The 16,772-nt window shown below is 51.5% G+C and overlaps 5 protein-coding genes across 5 annotated transcripts; 1 reads left to right on the top strand and 4 right to left on the bottom strand.

Moving 5' to 3' along the window:
- Positions 1-996: 996 nt before the first annotated feature.
- CTRU02_215825 (uncharacterized protein) lies at positions 997-2,933 on the bottom strand (the record flags this gene model as incomplete). The annotated part of the gene is made up of 4 exons (XM_070206588.1): positions 997-1,012; positions 1,211-1,280; positions 1,351-2,773; positions 2,832-2,933. The coding sequence occupies 4 exons, from the start codon at positions 2,931-2,933 to the stop codon at positions 997-999; spliced, it is 1,611 nt and encodes a 536-aa protein (XP_070059727.1).
- Positions 2,934-4,696: 1,763 nt separating this feature from the next.
- Positions 4,697-9,232, bottom strand: CTRU02_215824 (reverse transcriptase domain protein; the record flags this gene model as incomplete). Its single annotated transcript, XM_070206587.1, has 1 exon — positions 4,697-9,232. The coding sequence occupies one exon, from the start codon at positions 9,230-9,232 to the stop codon at positions 4,697-4,699; it is 4,536 nt and encodes a 1,511-aa protein (XP_070059726.1).
- A 351-nt stretch (positions 9,233-9,583) lies between these two features.
- CTRU02_215823 (reverse transcriptase domain protein) lies at positions 9,584-10,024 on the bottom strand (the record flags this gene model as incomplete). The annotated part of the gene is made up of 1 exon (XM_036733429.1): positions 9,584-10,024. The coding sequence occupies one exon, from the start codon at positions 10,022-10,024 to the stop codon at positions 9,584-9,586; it is 441 nt and encodes a 146-aa protein (XP_036574832.1).
- Positions 10,025-11,648: 1,624 nt separating this feature from the next.
- Positions 11,649-13,115, bottom strand: CTRU02_215822 (uncharacterized protein; the record flags this gene model as incomplete). The annotated part of the gene is made up of 4 exons (XM_036733428.2): positions 11,649-11,828; positions 11,885-12,290; positions 12,385-12,644; positions 12,738-13,115. The coding sequence occupies 4 exons, from the start codon at positions 13,113-13,115 to the stop codon at positions 11,649-11,651; spliced, it is 1,224 nt and encodes a 407-aa protein (XP_036574831.2).
- A 1,815-nt stretch (positions 13,116-14,930) lies between these two features.
- On the top strand, positions 14,931-16,287 carry CTRU02_215821 (uncharacterized protein; the record flags this gene model as incomplete). Its single annotated transcript, XM_036733427.1, has 2 exons — positions 14,931-15,209; positions 15,349-16,287. 2 exons carry the CDS (start codon positions 14,931-14,933, stop codon positions 16,285-16,287), a joined length of 1,218 nt encoding a protein of 405 aa, XP_036574830.1.
- Positions 16,288-16,772: the final 485 nt, after the last annotated feature.

Below are 16,772 nucleotides of genomic sequence, written 5' to 3'. Positions count from 1 at the left end.
AAGAACGTTTCTGACAGCGCAAAGGAAAGACACCACCCAATAGCGTGGTGCCTCCTATAAGCTTTGAAGTCGACGGCAACACGAAATACATCCTGCCAGCAGTCATTTAACAGTGTCTGTTTGTCTGAGCTTTCTCTAGAACGAGATAGACTTTATAGCGGGAGGCTTTGCCTTCGAAGTGTGTACAGGGCTTGCTAAGACGGGAATTTCAGTTTCAAAGCTGATAGAGAGTCAGATCAATTCGGTTAACCTTGGGAAGAAGAGTTTGAACAGGGATTCGTATCATGCTTTAGGAGACGGCAGCTAAAGGGAGAAAAGGGTGAAAGACGATGTTTGATATACCCTAGAATAATGATGTTAATTACCTACATAGACTCACTGCATCCACCAAAACTCTGAAAGTTTTCGTCAATGTCTTCTAATCCTTGCGCAACGAACGGACTTGCGGTTGGCTATTTACAGTATGGACCTCATATTTGATGGTTGACTCTGAGAATACAAAGCCATTGAAGTCTTATTTATCACGCTGAAGAGTATTGAGGCGTTGTTCGACAGTTGGTTCAAAGATTTTGAAGGGCGACACTTCCTACTTAATTACTCTTGTGGTATGTATGAGCAACTATTTATTAAATGTTTATTGATGTGACAGGCATATGGGATTTTTATTTATGCCCTCCTCCGTGGATGCTGGCAGTTGAGAGAGACAAGTGCTTTAATCTTCCCACAAAGACAACAGTACATCTTATTTTTCTTAATGTGACAGCTGTTCTGTTTCTCAGCCAACGCTGGTAACAGTTGTTAGTTTTACTAAATAGGCTGAGACGCAATACGCCTTCAAATGTCCTAGCAATGATGCCCTCGAATTATGAATTACTATTTCTCAATCTTTTGATTCCATTCATGTATAGTAGTTGGAGGTAATAATTGAGAGACATAGTGACAATACGCTAACAAGTCTTCCGTATTATCACACACACACACATTTATTTTCACACATTAATCTTCAAAGAACCTAAGAAACCGTCAAACAAAGTAAATATAAATTTAAAGAAAACTACAAGAAAAGAAGAAAACAGAGAAAAGAAAACAAAACAAATAACACCAGCCATGCCCAGCAGAAAGGTTCTTGTCAGGACCTATGCCCACGTCCACGCCCCCGTCCACGCCCACGCCCACGTCCACGACGATGACCACGCCCACGCCCACTGACAACATTAACATGTGCTTCTCGATTTTCTCCATGAGAGCTGGAGTTGCCACTATTGCTACTGCCACTACTGCTGCCGCTGTTCCTAGCATTTTGTGCTGCAAACCGCTGCATCAACCTTTCCGCTGTATGCCGAGCCTCACGTGCGATGGCGTTTCTCTGTGCCAAAGTGAAGAAAGCCTCACCACGCTGAAGGCGGGTGGCAGTGGAGGTTTCGATGCCCCGAGAGACGGCTGAGATTGTTGCCTCGACCGATTGGTAGGGCTGCGGCGGGTGACGGCGTCGAGGAAGGGGCACAAACACCGCCTCTAGGGCAGCTCCTTGTAGACCCAGCTCGTCGGGCTCTTCGGCGCCGGGGGGTAGGACAAACGGCGGTAGGAGATCCGCTTGCTCAGAGCTACGGTCGCTGCGTGAGGGCATCTCGTTATCATCATCGCCGTCGTCATGGTCGCCGGGGCCGATGTTGAAGTCGTCATTTAGAGGCGCGCCCAACCAACCAACCTCATCGACGTTGTTGTTATCGTCGTTGTCGTCATCTTCGTCTGGGCCAATGCCAAAGTAGTGCTCTATCGGCCTGCCCATCTTTCTGATGTCATCGTCGATGCTGCGGAGGAGATCGCTGGCGTGGCGGAGGATGTCTTCGCCCGGCACCAAGGACACAGGCTGCTGGTCAGGGGGACTGACGACAGGCTCGCCGTCGTGGGTGGCAAGGTCCTGCGGCGTAAGAAAAGCCTCGGAGTTGTCGATGCCGGGGTTGATGTCAAGGTCGAGGCCGAGGTCGAGTTCGAGATCGACGTCGAGGTCGAGGCCGAGCAATGGCGGCGGGCCTTGGGAGTCTCGGGCGGAGGCTGCGCGTACGGAGCCAACTCGAGCTCCGAAAAGAGAATCATCGTCTTGATGCTCTTGTTCCACTTGTCGACTACTCTCTTGCTGCTCTAGAGCCACGCGGACCTGGCGTAGGCGTGTCTCGAGCTCGGTATGGAAAGAGACCGGGATCGGCGCAGGGGCGGGAGGTGGAGGAGGCGGAGGAGCAGGTGGAACTGGAGCCAGGGCCGGAGCCAAGACCGGGGCCAGAGCCGGTTGGATGAAGTCAAAACGAGCAGCTCGAATGACATGGCGCGTTAAGTAAACATTTCCTTGCATCGCAAGATGCAGGACGCCGGCCGGATGAATGGCAGGCGGGCCCATCCACAGACGCGGAAGCCAGTCCCTTCCCATGCGACCAGACACAAGCCTCGAGAAGGCAAGCATCTCCGTAAGAAGAGACGCAGGGAGATCGCCGGGGGGCCGGAAAGCAGGCGGACACCACTGGCCATGCGGCCACAGGTCATTCAGATCGCGGAGGGCAGCAGCAGCACGAACATCTCCGGGACGAGTCACGGCGGCGGCGCGCAACTCCACGTCTAAGAGACGGGCTTCACCCTCAAGATTGGTGAGGAGGATTGCTGAGGCACGAGAGGCACTGGCAGGGCTGGCGGCGGCGGCGGGAAGGATGGTCTGGTCCACATAGCGACGAACGCTCTCGGTCGTAGGGGCACTTGTATATGGAAACGTCTGAACAAAATCCTGCATCACCATATCATTAGCCAACGTCGAAACGATCGGGTGAAGAGGTATAATGTACTGGATCGGCTGGTACAGGTGGACGCGGGCGAAGATTGTGTTGCTGCTGCTGCTGCTGCTGCTGCTGATTGTTGATGATGTTGTTGTTGTTGTTGGCCGACATCGTGGAATATTGAAATATGGTTGCTGAAGAAATAAAAGAAGAGAAGCAAAAGTCGAGAGGTTTTTTGAATTAAGAGAAAAAGAAGACGTAGCCAAAGACTCAAGAAATTCACAAGGAAGGCGCGAGGGAGGAGTCGAAAGTGAAAGAAGGCAGGAAAGGGCACAAGTACTGTGATATAGCGTTGAAGGCTTCACATAAATGAGTACCAATGTCGTCCGCAGTTGGTTAAACGTGACCATTTGGACGGCAAAAGCAGGCACTAACGATGAAAACAGAACTATAGGAATCATGGGTACTAATAGATTTATTAAAGAAGGCATGCAAATGCGTCTTTTTACAGAGAAAGTGTCACAGTTCTTCCTGCTAGCACGCGGCTACAACAGACAGGAGTCGGAGCCGTGATAAGAACAGAGATGTAAACAGGACAGTACAGAAGTCAAACGAACGGTCACAAGGCAATCAACAACGATGAATTGATAAACGTGGGTATAAGCAGTTTGTTCTTCTATTAACTGAACCTACTGATGATGATGCTGTCGAGGGTGTCACCTTATATATCTTGAAACTTCGGTGCAATACTTGTATATGTGGTCTGTAGTTTACCTCTTGCCTAGGCCCCGATCCTCCCGCCTGTAAAAACAGGGTGAGAGAGATTTGAGAGCCCTGTCTGACTTGTGATTAAGCTGGATGTGTTGAATACAAAGGGTAAACCGCTTCGTAGACCTGCTTGTGGAAAGATACTGACTTTAGGAAGGCCAGGGTTGAAGGACGGTTTGAAAAGAAAAGCCCAGGAACGGCGAGTAGAGAAGACACGCCCATGTACAAGGTCGAGGCGAACTTTTCACGCAAGGACAGTCTCAAGTATCATATTTCGTGGAGACCCGGATTACGTCGTAAAGTACTATGACACATATGCTTAATCGACATTATCAGTGATTATCATCATCATAGCACATAATGTTTAATAGTCCGTTTTCAAATATCTTCCAGCTCTTCTCCCCAATCATCATTGTGGTGACCGACGTCAGGCACGGGCGGCATCAACTAGGAACAAAACGGCTTGTATTCTCTAAGTGAGCGAGCGGAGCGAAGGACGCTTAAGAATACGGTCGCTGGAGCGAGGTCACGTGACCTCGCGGCCGAGACGCGGCAGAGTGGGTCCGGAGGCCCGGAGCCAGCACGACACACCCCCCCAGACGGCGCGTAGTCGTCTGGAAAACCGCGCCTCGAGGCCATATCGCTACTATCGCCTAGATACAAGATTATGAGGCTATTCAGAGCCTCTTGTGAATATATATATATAACAAAAGAGAGGTGTTGTTGTATTCGCCTCGGTCTTTGTGCTCGAAGTGATGTGAATATGGCGAAATTCGCCCTTGCGCGCCGCCTGGCGCAATAATCGCACTTTCCTTTATTCAACCGTCGTACTTGCCTCTTATTATTGCCAGTTGAATTTTCTGAAAATCCTGCCTTCTGATTGGCCCACAACGTGGGTTGCCCATCAGTTATTATTTCCTCTGCCCGTTGACTCTTCTGCAGCGGTTCCGGCCGTGGCCGAAGCGGCTGGTCTCCGTGCTGCCATTGACAGCCTTGTTGGAGGACACTTGCCGGCGGCTGTTCTCCCCGCGTACAACGTCCTGATGGACACGTACGCGGCCTCCCTCCGAGGTCGTTAAAAGAGCCCGCCCTACGGGGCGTAAGTACGCTTGCTTTTGCTCCTTTGGGAGCGTATCATGCTTCCTGGCCAGGGGCCAAGTCAAAATTTAACTTTCGGCCTCCGGGCCAGCATTGCTCGCGCGCACCTGTTTCTCTTCGCTTCTTGTGACTTGTGCCCGAATGTCTTGTAGGTTTAGAAGTGCCCTGAAGTGTTCGAACTTCGCTCGGGAGAGTGCTTTTGTGAGACCGTCTGCTGGCATCTCGTCGGTAGGCATATATACCACGTCGAACGTCTTCTTGGCATACTCTTGGCGTAGCCACATGTTCTGTATATCAACGTGGCGAAGGCGCGTTGAGATGCGTTCCTTGTCGCCTACTACCAGGCGAATCGTTTGGCGATTGTCACAATGGATCTTCCATACGTCTCCGAGGTCTAGTTCAATATCCCGAAATAAGCGTTTGAGAGCGATGGTCTCCTTAGCAGTGTTTTCGAGGCTAAGGAGTTCCGCTTCTGTAGTAGAAGTGGTAACGGTATTCTGTCTCGCGGCTTTCCACTGAATGGGACCGCCGAACAGTGAGATGATGTACCCTTGAGATGAACGCCGCGTCTCTTCGTCGTCTGCGAACGAGGCGTCGCCCGCAATTAGGAGAACTTGGGCACCTGCACCCCCCGAGCTACCGAAGCAGAGCGAAAGGTAGCGAGTGTGATAAAGATATCTAATGACTTGGTTCGCGGCCTTCTGATGTTCGAGAGACGGGTTCGTTAGGAACCTCGAGAGTGTAGCGCAAGCGAAGGCGACGTCGGGGCGAATCATGATCGCAGTGTACAGAATTGAGCCGACCTTCTCTTGGTATTGCTTTACCTGGTCAGGGGTCGCTTCAGCGGTGTTCTTCTGGAGCGGGACGAATGGCAATGGTGTATGCGGCACGATCGAGTCGATAAGGTTGAATTTCTTCGCTACGCGTTCGATATATTGGTCGTGTGCGAGGTTAATTGTTCGCTTCTCACGGTCACGTATCACGCGAATGCCTAGATACCACTCGACAGGGCCTTGGTCCTTGAGTTCATACTCGGCTTTCACCCCGTTTATAACGTTTTGAGCAGCTTCGCGGTGGTCCCTATGGTATAAGACGAGGATATCGTCTACGTAGAAGAGTACCATCACTTTCTTGTCGTTTGAAGTGAAGAGACAGGGGTCTTCGCTTGCAGGCTTGAGTCCCAGGCGCCGCAGCGTTGATGAGAACTCCTTATACCAAAGGAGGGGAGCGTCTCGTAGCCCGTATAAGGCACGGCGGAGCTCGACGTACTTCCCGTTCTGTTTGAAGCCGTCTGGTAGGTAGCAGACGACAGGCGGGTCGTTCGGTCCTCTTGTTGCGTTTAGAAACGCATTGACTACGTCGAATTGGTCTACTTCAAGGTCGAATTCCGCCGCGAGCGCCATCGCTACTCTAAACGTCCTTGCTGCGAGGGTCGCTGCGTAGGTCTGTTCGAGAGGATGCTTCGCCTGGAGGTCGCCGCGGACGCAAATTCGTGCCTTGCAGCGGTCGAGGTAGCCGTCTTGATCAAGCTTGTAAGTGAACACCCACTTTAGAGGAATAGGTTTCGTAGACGCTTCGTGTTCGTCAATGATTTTCCAAGCGTCCATCTCCTCTAATTTACTTATCTCGGCTTGGGCCGCTTCGTAAAACAGGTTTCGGAGGTGGGTCGGCATTTTTTCAACACTTTTCCACGTTCGTGGGGGCTTTATAAGCTCATCTGTGTGTATTTTCACTCGCTGTGGAGTGACCGCTCTGGAGTGCTTCGCTTGGTGTATTGACGCGAAGACGAAGCAATGGAGCGTATAGTGGGCTTGGTTCGCTTCCTCCACAGCCTTCTGCTGATCAGGCATATAGGTATAGAAGAAAGTTTCCCAATTACGTTCCGTTTGTAGGAATGCGAAGTGTTGGGCGAAGCGAGGTGATCGTCTCGGTTTGCCCTGTTGTTGGCCGTAGTCCTTGCGGTTGTACACCCGCTTGGTCTTTATCTCGGGTTCGCGCCCGTTCCCATTATCCGAGTGTGGCCGCACCGGGTGAGTTGGGGAGTCACCCCCGAGATCATTACTCGAGTCGGCCTCCACGGCCGGTTCTCGTGGAGGTTCGTTGTTGGTCTTGACGTATATCACGTCTTCGACCGCCTCAGAGAGGGCTTCGTGCCCCGGGTCGGGAACGCCGGCGTCCATCGCTTCGGAGCTTTGTTGGCCGGTCGTTTGCCCGTCCGTCCCCTCCGGCGCTGCGGCCGGCTCAGGGGTCGGTTCCGGGGTGAGCAGGCCCTCTTCGCGTCGGCTGTTAACCGCGGAGCGTTTTACCGTTGTCTCTTCTGAGATTACGGTCGACGGCGCGAAGGCAGGTGGCAGGGGCTGCTCTTCAAGTGAAAATACGAGTTCGCTTGGTTTTGCGAGTCCGAGGAATTGGAGTCCTGGGTTCGCCGTAGCCGGAGGTTCCGAGATCTCCGTGGAGACTGTCTCGGCCACCTCCGCTTGTAAACTAGCTTTTGCATCGTCCTTCGAGTAGAACTTCGTCTCGTCAAAGGTAACGTTTCGCGTGATAATCACTTGATCAAGCGAGGGTATCCAGACTCTGTATAGGTTGTGAGCGTCCATAACGTAGCCCACCAGATATCCAATATGTCCTCGCGGTTCCACCTTGAAGTTACGTCTGTTCCTATCCGCTTCGCGGTCCTTTTTCAGGGGATAAGCCCTACACCCATACGCGTACGTCCAGCCCCAGTGGGGGCGAAGGTCGCGGGCGAGGCTCGCGCTGTATTGTGGTTGCCACCAGCGAAAATACTGTCGGAACCAGCTCTCTTCGACTTGAATTGGTGAGAGCCAAGCTCTTCGCTTCCGTGGTGACATATTGTACAGGTAGGCGGCTGCCATGACTGCTTCCACCCAGAGAGTAGTTGGCAGGCCCGCTGCGCTGAGCATCTTTATCGCTCGGGTTATTAATTCCTGGCCCGCTCGTTCGCCTCCGCCATTGGGTTCCTTGGTGTAGGGGGGTGTCTCTTCGATTTCAATCCCGTTATGCTGGGCCCAAAGTTGATACTCAGTCATTCCGTTTATCGCAATTACCGCGCGTTCTACGTCTTGTCTCAGCTTGCACAGGGTGACGCCTCGTTGGCGAGCGACCCATCGTTCGAAGTGCCTGAGAGCGTCGAAGACGAAGGTGTGCGATTTACTTACGCGCGGAAACGCGAAAAGACGACCGGTATATTCGTCTTTGATCACTAAGAGCCAGCGGTTCTTGTCAAAGCTTGTCGGGTAGTCGAAGAGATCCCATGAGACCCTATAGTACGGTCGAATTGCTTTCCGTTCAGAGGTTCGCCTCGAAATTAACTGTTTCGCGTGCGCTGTCGCGCAGTATTCGCATTCCAGACGCGTGGGTCCTTTTATCTTTACTCCTCTCACGTTTGACACCATTCGTTCTAGTGCGTCTGGTGCGAGGTGACCCGAACGAAGGTGCCATAACCAGGCGTCATCATACCTATCAGGTGGTTTACGAAGCGAGAGTCGAGCGGGATCCTGTACTGCAAGCACCAAATGGTTCACGATTCCTGCGTTACTCGAGGTAATTCGCTTCTGAGCAATATACTGGGAACCGGTCTTATATTCGAAGAAAGTAATGTTCATCTTCCTAACAAGATGCTTGACTACCACGCTGTTTTTGTACGTTCCCTGGCGAAGTGTGTTATCCAATCCGGAGTACCAGATGCCTGTCTTTCGGAGGAGTGCTTCCGAAACGATGTTAACGTGAAAGTTCTCTACGTATCCAACGTTATGGAGCGTAAGGTCTGCTGTGAGGTCTCCATCAGGGCCATTTAGTGCTTTTGGCAAGATCCACGTTCCCTTTGCTAGGATTGGGTACGAAGCAGTTCCTGAGTCGACTCTCTCGTCGCCGATGCACGTTTTAATAGAAGACGATTCAAGCAAGTCAAGGTTGTTAACAAGGTGCGTAGCTCCGCAGTTGTCGAGAACCGTGCTTCGTGACAGAACATGGGGTCCCGTCAGTGGGGTTGCAAATACGCTTGGTTGGTCGTAGTCCGAGTCGAAGTCGTCCGAAATTTCCCGGAGAAGTTCACGGCTGATCGTTACTGCGTGGATATTTCTCTTCAGTGTCACCTCTGACTCATTCTCCTCTTGCTGCGATTTCGCTTTAGAGCCGGTATTTCCTGACGACCTATTGCGAGGCGGCGCTGGGTTTCGGAAGCTGGGAGGTTCCGTCGCCCAGATCCAGCCTTTCCGAGCTAATTCGGCTCGGAGATCATAGTTCTCGGACTGATTGATACGCTTTCGAATCTCCTTGCACTCGTCCCTCGATAGTTTGTCCTGGGAAGGCTTGATTCGCCCGGTAAGGGCGTACTCCACGCGGGTGCACTCCAGGGGGTTTGCGTTGTGGGGTTTGTTGCAGGGGCACGCTTCGGATTTGCCTTTTCCTTTCGAACCGCTTTTTCCATCTGAGATTGCTTCGCTCGGGCGACCGGCAAGGGTAGCGTACACACCGCTTGTTTTACCCCGATTTTTGTCGTATAGGGTGTCCTCATACAGCAAGTCCTCCAGCATATCCCTGTATTCACTTACAGTAGGGATGCGGTCCCCCTTGCGCTCCATTTTGACAATTTCAGTGAGCTCGGAGGTCGCCCAGGAGGGGGCAAAACGGTGTCCCACCGCTCGAAGAAAAGTTTTCGAAGCGAGCGTTCCCTGGCTTTCCGGTATTCTGAATCGAAGCGCGCGGAGCAGTACTCAATGGAAGTCTCTTAGCCAGGTCTGGGGGTTTACGCTTGTGTTGGCCTTTTCCAGGAGGAGAAGGTACTCTTCGCGAACTGTAGTTTGACTGCTTGATTCGCTTGGAGCGTAGCGTTTCCGAAGGTACTGAATAAGAGCACGGAGTGAACGTTGGTTGTTCGCTAGGATCTCCGATCTCGCAGCGTAGAGGATGTCCTTGTCGACCGTTTCCTTAACCTAACGCTGAATAGAGTCGAAGTCCCGCTCCCGACGAGTTTTGAGGACGTCGCGGCCTGATTTTGAAGCGAGGTAGTTCGTATATCTTTCAAAGGTCCCGGGCGTGTTTTGCGTGAGAGTTGGTTGTGCTACAGGCTCCTGGAGTTCTTCCCCTGTATCGTCACTCGCTTCTGCCCTATGCTGGAGAATCGAATCGTAGGCTTTCCGCTTCCGATCATAGGTTCTACGCTGCTTTTCGTTCTGCTGCGTGATCCATGATTCGATCGAGAGTTCTTCATCGTCCTCTCTTGGGTCTGACGGAGACGTAGTGTCGTCTGGGTCTATGAGATCCCAGACGTCTGCTGCGTCGGCTTCGGCGTAGAGAGCGTCGTACCAAACGGGGAAGTCCCGGCGGCAGGTTAGCCTTGTCGTGCTCGTGAGAACAGATATCTGCGACGACATCTTCGTTGTAGAAGTTGCTGTTTGAAGCGAAATTTGTGAAGACCGTAAGGAGTTGATGGTGTTCCGCCACGAACCCTTCGTCTGGTTAACAGTAGAAAGGGGTGATGTGGTAAGCTGGGCTCATAACTGTGGTGACCGACGTCAGGCACGGGCGGCATCAACTAGGAACAAAACGGCTTGTATTCTCTAAGTGAGCGAGCGGAGCGAAGGACGCTTAAGAATACGGTCGCTGGAGCGAGGTCACGTGACCTCGCGGCCGAGACGCGGCAGAGTGGGTCCGGAGGCCCGGAGCCAGCACGACAATCATCATATATGCTACTGTTGTGAGACTTGCTAAAAAACCTCATCTGGCATAGGTACATATATGGTCTAGTAGGCGAAGCCATGGCCGCGGACCGCGGAGAAACCTACCGCGGAATATTCTGTCGTGTCGGTACCGCCCACGTCTGTTCCCTATATCCCAGTCCCGGGCCCTTCAGAAGTCCAGCATTCTGCAGCAGGACACCGAAGCCCCGTAGGTGGCACAGTCCCGACAAGCCCAAGTCATTCGGAGTGTGGCCTGGTGCTAGGCGAGATTGAAGCAGAATCATAGATGCTGGTCGTTAGCTACCCAAGGTAAGAGGACTGGCTGTCACGGTACGGGCGACAGGGGACGCGAGTAATTGCGCATGGTGTACACCCTGAGCGGCTTATAATACCTAGCTCGTCTTCTACGGACATGACCACTTCATAAAGTAAAGTGTAAGGAGCCTTCACGGTCTGCCATATGTTGTAAGCCCGTCTTGCGTTGCACCACGTACTCTGACATCTACGAGAGCTGCATTTAGATAGGGAAATCCCCACAAGAGATGGACATTCAGGGCTGCCAAGTTTGAATTTCTTGGTGTGGGGGCATTTTGTGAAAGCAGGGCGCTCTCTGACGGTTTGATTAGGTAGCGCCTTGAGCTACGATTACCAGCATCGACATGTCTCTATGCCAGCTGGCCAAATCTCAAGGAGAGAGCATCCTCGGGTGCTTCGGCGTGGGATTTCATGGGCAGGGTTGACAAGTCGAGACGAAGTTGAGCATGGACACATGTTGTTTGCAGTGTCGACACTGGATTTTGCGAAGCTTTAAAGGCGATGGGTCTTGCGAGTGCAGCTATGCACGAGCACCTTTCTCTTCCCCTTGAAGCTTTGAGCGCATACTGCGAGATTCGTTTGAACTGTTGGCTCCATTATGCCAAGGATTGACGAGTCGTCGCTGAGATGGTAGAGACCGGTTATAAGATGTAACAAAACTCAATTGGGGCTGGGGTGAGCCCGACCTTCAGTCCTAGACCTTCAGAACTTTACTTGAGCAATGCTGAGCAACTTCAAGCTGCAAAGGGCGACAAGTAAGATGTCCGAGGAGCGTTTGAGAGGCGATGCTTTCCTGGTAGTGCTCTCTATCAGTTGCAAGTCAGCAGTGGCCTGAGTCGAGCCCAACGCGTCCAGTAGATTGAGAGTATTGAGGTGTCTGCTTGGAAAAGACGGATTGTACTACTTATACGGGTTGATGAGCAGTTCTCGTCTGGGTGATGTGAGTGTAGACTGGACCGGATCCGTCTTAAAGACATGTGCCGATGTGTTGCGGGCTGATGAGCTACCCCGTAACCGCTGAAGGCAATGCCTCTTCGACGTATACCAAGTCAAGCATGTTCTGCGCGAACCATGTCCAGTATACCTCTTGGCACCACCATGCCAGATACTGAATTGACCGAATGACTTGGTAGGTACCGAGCGGGGACGTGGTAGACCCAATCGGCTGCTTGGTCCATACAATCTATACATGACAACGGTTAGCAAAGGCTCCAAAGCGTGTTGCAGAGGCGAACTCACCGTCTCGTCGCCCCGCCTGGTTGCGGCGACAAAGTGCCAGTCGGCGCCCTGAACGATCAACCCCGGCAGAAACTCCAGCCCTTGCAGCTCTCGACCTTTGGCAGCTTGCATTTTGGACAGGAATAGAAACTGTGCGGCTTGCCATGTCCCGATCTGGAGAATGGCCTCGTCCTGGCTCCCGTCCGACTTCTTAGACTCGATGCTGAGGGCTACAGGATGTTTCCGAAGGGTGGCGAAGCCGGTGTGATTAACGCTTTCTGTAGGCGATCTTGCGCGCAGTCTCTCGACAGCGGGGGCGACGCCCGGTTCGTCGTGGTTGAGCACGTCGGTATCGATGTATAAACAAAAGTCAATCATCTTGGTCGAGGATCGCTTGGCCACGTGATTATGAATGGAGGCGGAGGTGCTGTTTCCATTGGCAACAAAGGGCCACGAGTCAGCGGTTGTAGAGATCAAACGGCCGATGCGAGAAGAAGGGCATCAGCGGAGGCTTATCTCACCAAATTGTGAAGTTGGTCGTGCCAGACTCGATGTCGCAAAGGTTCTTTCGAAGAGCTCTGCGAAGCATCTCTTGGTGCACTTCGACATTCCAAACAATCTCGGCAGCTCGATCTGCCCGGCAGCGGCGGGAAGCCTTCACAATCGTACTAATATCGGACAAGGAGACTATAGGGCCGACTCGAAAAGGTTCTTCGTCATCGTAATATGCGGCATCGGTAATGGGGTATGGAGATCCTTGGAGAAGGGAGGCGACAGCTGCCTAAGACACATACAGAAGTCAGTACCATGATACCGTTGATGGGGGGTGTAGTGAAGCAAGGTGAAGTAAGCGAAGGAACAAAGGTAACAGCACCTGATCTCTGCGGGGAATGATATTCTGGTTGATGCTGAAGGCCGCCAGTTGACGACGAACCTCCTGTAGCCCTGGCGGTAGAACGTTGACACCACTGCCGAGGTCGGTGCCGACACCATCGAAGTCGTCAAAGTGGATTTTTAGAGGGTTATGGAGCTCGAGCCTTCCGAATTGCTTAGTTGGAGAAGACCTGCCTGAGCTCCTCAAAGATGTTGCGCTGGTCGAGCTCGTGAGGCTAGGGGCCTGAGACGCCGAATCGGATGGGGCGACAGTATGAGGCGCGGGCGTAGGCGTCGCGTGAGGATCTACAAGAATGCGTCGCCTTTTAGAAGGGGAGCCCAAGGGCGTCCGAGGGCCCTGTTCAGATTCCGAAGCCATAGGCTGACCAAGCGAAGCGGGCGGTGTCGGAAGTTGGGGAGGAGAACGACGTCGCTTTGAGGGCCGGGTCGGGTCTTGAGATGGGGAAGAGAGACGTTGGATGCGGAATTGAGAGCTCGTGCAGAGGTCTTCGGGACCTTTCTGATTGTTGTCGCCGCGGTCGTCTCGATTGTCTTGATCGTCTTGATCACGTATCGGCGGCGAGTTTTGCCATGTAGAGGAGTTGGAAGGTTGGCAGTTGGGGAGGCTGTTTAGCCAGCGCAAGACATAAGAATCAACTTGTGGAGGAATATTCATGGTCAAAAAACAGACGACATTGTGATAGTAGCAAAGCGGGGCCAAGGAAAGTAGATGGAGGTTTGTTTATGTAACCTTTTTCTTCTTTTTTAGAAGCAGTAGTAGATATGACTAGATTTCGTCACTGAGCTTCGGGAGTTGTCTGAATTGTTGCCCCGGGAGACCAACGGATTAACTATCCTCCGAGCCAGGATCATACTCCACCTGGGCATTTGACATGGGCGCTGTGGCTGGGTGGGCCCAATGGAGATAAGCGATTGGAAACTGCCGAGTGGATATCTCCGCCAAAGCTCTAAATGTTAGTGGGGTAGCCGCTTAACTGTTACCGTGAGCAAGCGAGAACTGCAGCTGGCAGTAACAGTGGGCCCACGCCATACTAACACTTTGAATACATGCATGGTAAACTCGGACCCACTGACCTGACATGGCTTTAATAGCATGAACCTGGACAGAAGCATGAGCATGACGGTGTTTTATGAACATGAACGTAATATAGACCTCGGCGATGATTGTGACAATACTTACTAGCTATAAGCATGAGGTGAAATGAGAGCGAACGCTTGCGAGATGTAGGAGAGAGGGATGCACTACAACGGAGCACCAAGCCCCATATCCAGGCGGGGTGTAGGTGATTGATAAGTGAGGTTTGCGCCTTCACCAGCACTACAGTAATTAATTAATTCCCTGCCCCAGCAATCCAGCGCCCACACGATGAGTGGCTAGTGAACCACGAGTACCATACCCAGCCACAGCACACATACAATGACCAACGTCCTCATATCGATGTAAATCCGCTGGGTTCTCTCACTCTCAGTGGTGATACATAGTTAATGTTTCGCATCTACTCAACCTAGCAATCCCAGAATGTTAGCAAGTAAGGTTTTTTGTTAAGAAAGGAGAGAGGGAGAAAAAGAGAATAGCAGTATTTCCAACTGACATGTGTTTTAGTGCTTGGTGATGGTGAGGCCGTTGTATGCTCTTCAGCAATGCTTTTGGCGTCATTTGCTCTGCGAGATTCAGTTTTGATTCCACAAGTCTATGAACTTATTACCTTAAAAATTCTAAATTAATCTGCCAATCGCCGTACACTCTAGCTCGACACCTTGCATCTTTCACTAAGCCTTCTCTCACCCTTCTCGTAAGCAAACGCTGGCAAATTTATGTTGATTATGCTATTGAGCGTTGGATTTCTCTTTCATAAACATTGTCACATTTACAGTCACAAAGTCATTGCATACCTGATAAAGAAAGACGACATCCCAGCTTTTGTGCATCGTTCCTCAGTCCATCTACCTTCTCTATCTTTCATCCCTATCTCTCCTCCACTTTGCTTGCCTTATTTGCTCGTCGCTCCCCCATTACATCCGGCTTATGTCATAAATTCCTGCCCGTTGCGTTGTAAGGCCGCACCTTTCTCTACCGCCCAACAACGTGACTTGGCGTATCTACCTGGGATCGCATTGAGCAGGGGCTCGCCATCGTCACGGTATCAAACACCAAAATCTCCAATCCAGCCAAATGGAGGGCAAAGACGTCGATGCACTCACAAGAAAGGTTTTTACCCACTGGCACATCTCGGATCTCGCAGACATCATGGGCCCCGACAGGTCACCTCCACTTTTTAGTGAACATCTTCGCCGCAACCTCGCAGCTTTGTCGCAGGAGACGTCGCTCGAACAAGCTAGAGAATGGCTCACGACTGAGATTGACGCACGACAGAACGACGGATATCAAAACCGAGGGCCACAGCGTAACTTTCTCACTGCTGGCGATGTCAAAGGAGTCCTGGAAACCAGAGTAAGACCTTGCTGCCTCCGTTTCCTTTCAATTGCTGCACCGCAGCCGGTATGGTTTCTCTATGCACTTCACGCAGAATTAGAGACATACTAAATTCATATGTTCGGCTTAGCTGACAGAACTCTTTCGTCCTACCTAGGTTCCTGACCGAAAAACATCTACAAGAGCAAGGTCCTCTTCCCTCCAAGTGCAATCTCCCATCTCGCCGACTAGAGCCATCCAGCCAGTATCATCCCTCTCTCCAGTCCCGACATCCGCTGCTCACAAATTACCGGGCAACGCCAGCATACTGCAAACCATGCGGCAAGCCACGCCCCAACAGCAAGAACAAAGTCCCAACGCTACACAGATCGATCAGACGCGGCAGCAGGAGGTCGCAAAAGGTCAGTCTAAAATTCACGAACGTCAAGGCTGCATTCAGTCGACCCCACGTCCCCGTCCAATATTCAGTCTGCCTTCCGTCGTCAACAGCCCCACAAAGTCCCAGGTTCGGCCTGCGAGCGTCTTAGCCAAATACAAACGGAAGAGGGCCGATATTCTAGCAGAGTTAGCAGATGACATACACGAGCTGGACTTACGCGTCAAGGTTGCTCAGTCGAATGTCAAATTTGCCCAGCATAAAGAGAATAAGGCAAGCAATGAATTGCAAAGCGCTCGTATTGCCGAACAAGAAGCTCCCTCCGAAAGCCAGATCGAAACGAGAATCCAGGACAAGGTGCTCTTGCAGGCCGCCCTTGATGAGTTCAGGACGAAAAATCAGTCACTTCTTGAGGCGAGACATGCGGAGAACCTGAGCGGTAACAGGGAAGACACTTGTTTGCCTGAGGAGAACCGACCTAGATCGGTAGCATTTTACATAGGAAAGGCGGCAACACAGATCGTGGAGGATGTGAAGAGGTTACAAGATGATAGGTTGACCATAAGAAAAATAAAGGAAGCGGCCAGTGCTGCTGTGAGAGCTGCGGAAGAAGACCTGGCGAAGAAGAGAGACGAGGTTCGCACTTTGGTCAATCTGGCGAGTGATCTGGAGAATGACTACAACGCCGCGATCGACGAGAAAGCGTTGCTCGAGTCTTGAAGGTTTGGTTTCTGTTCAAACGATATCATATGCTATAGACTCAGAATTGTATTTATTTCGGTGCCAATGCCAGACGTGTCGAGCCAAAGAAGAAATGTACGTCTCCGTCACCACAACATTTAGTCCCAAAGAGACAGTTTTACATATGATGTTAATAGAGCTGATTATCTTTTGTCCACTTTGCCAAGAAAAAAAAAAAAAAAAACTTATCGACTTCTGCTTTGTTCGGGTCCAGTCGAGAAAGCAATTTGAGAGAACTCTGTTTATACAGGGCTTGTGTTTTGGACGGGGATGACAAGACCAGCCCTCTAAAATATCCCAAGATCCATCTGTCAAGTTCACAGAGCTACTATGGGAGATAAGCTATATGGTAGGCCGGGATGGGGTAACCTGAACAGTAACAGTGTCTCATTGTTTGCAGTTTATACCTCCTAAACGGTTCTAATCATTAGTAAGATAAGGCGCGCTGTTGTCTGCTGAGGTGT

This window comes from Colletotrichum truncatum (assembly GCF_014235925.2).
Source record: "Colletotrichum truncatum strain CMES1059 chromosome Unknown Contig_0021, whole genome shotgun sequence".
NCBI classification, from domain to species: domain Eukaryota; kingdom Fungi; phylum Ascomycota; class Sordariomycetes; order Glomerellales; family Glomerellaceae; genus Colletotrichum; species Colletotrichum truncatum.
This window is presented reverse-complemented; position numbering and strand designations above follow the sequence as displayed.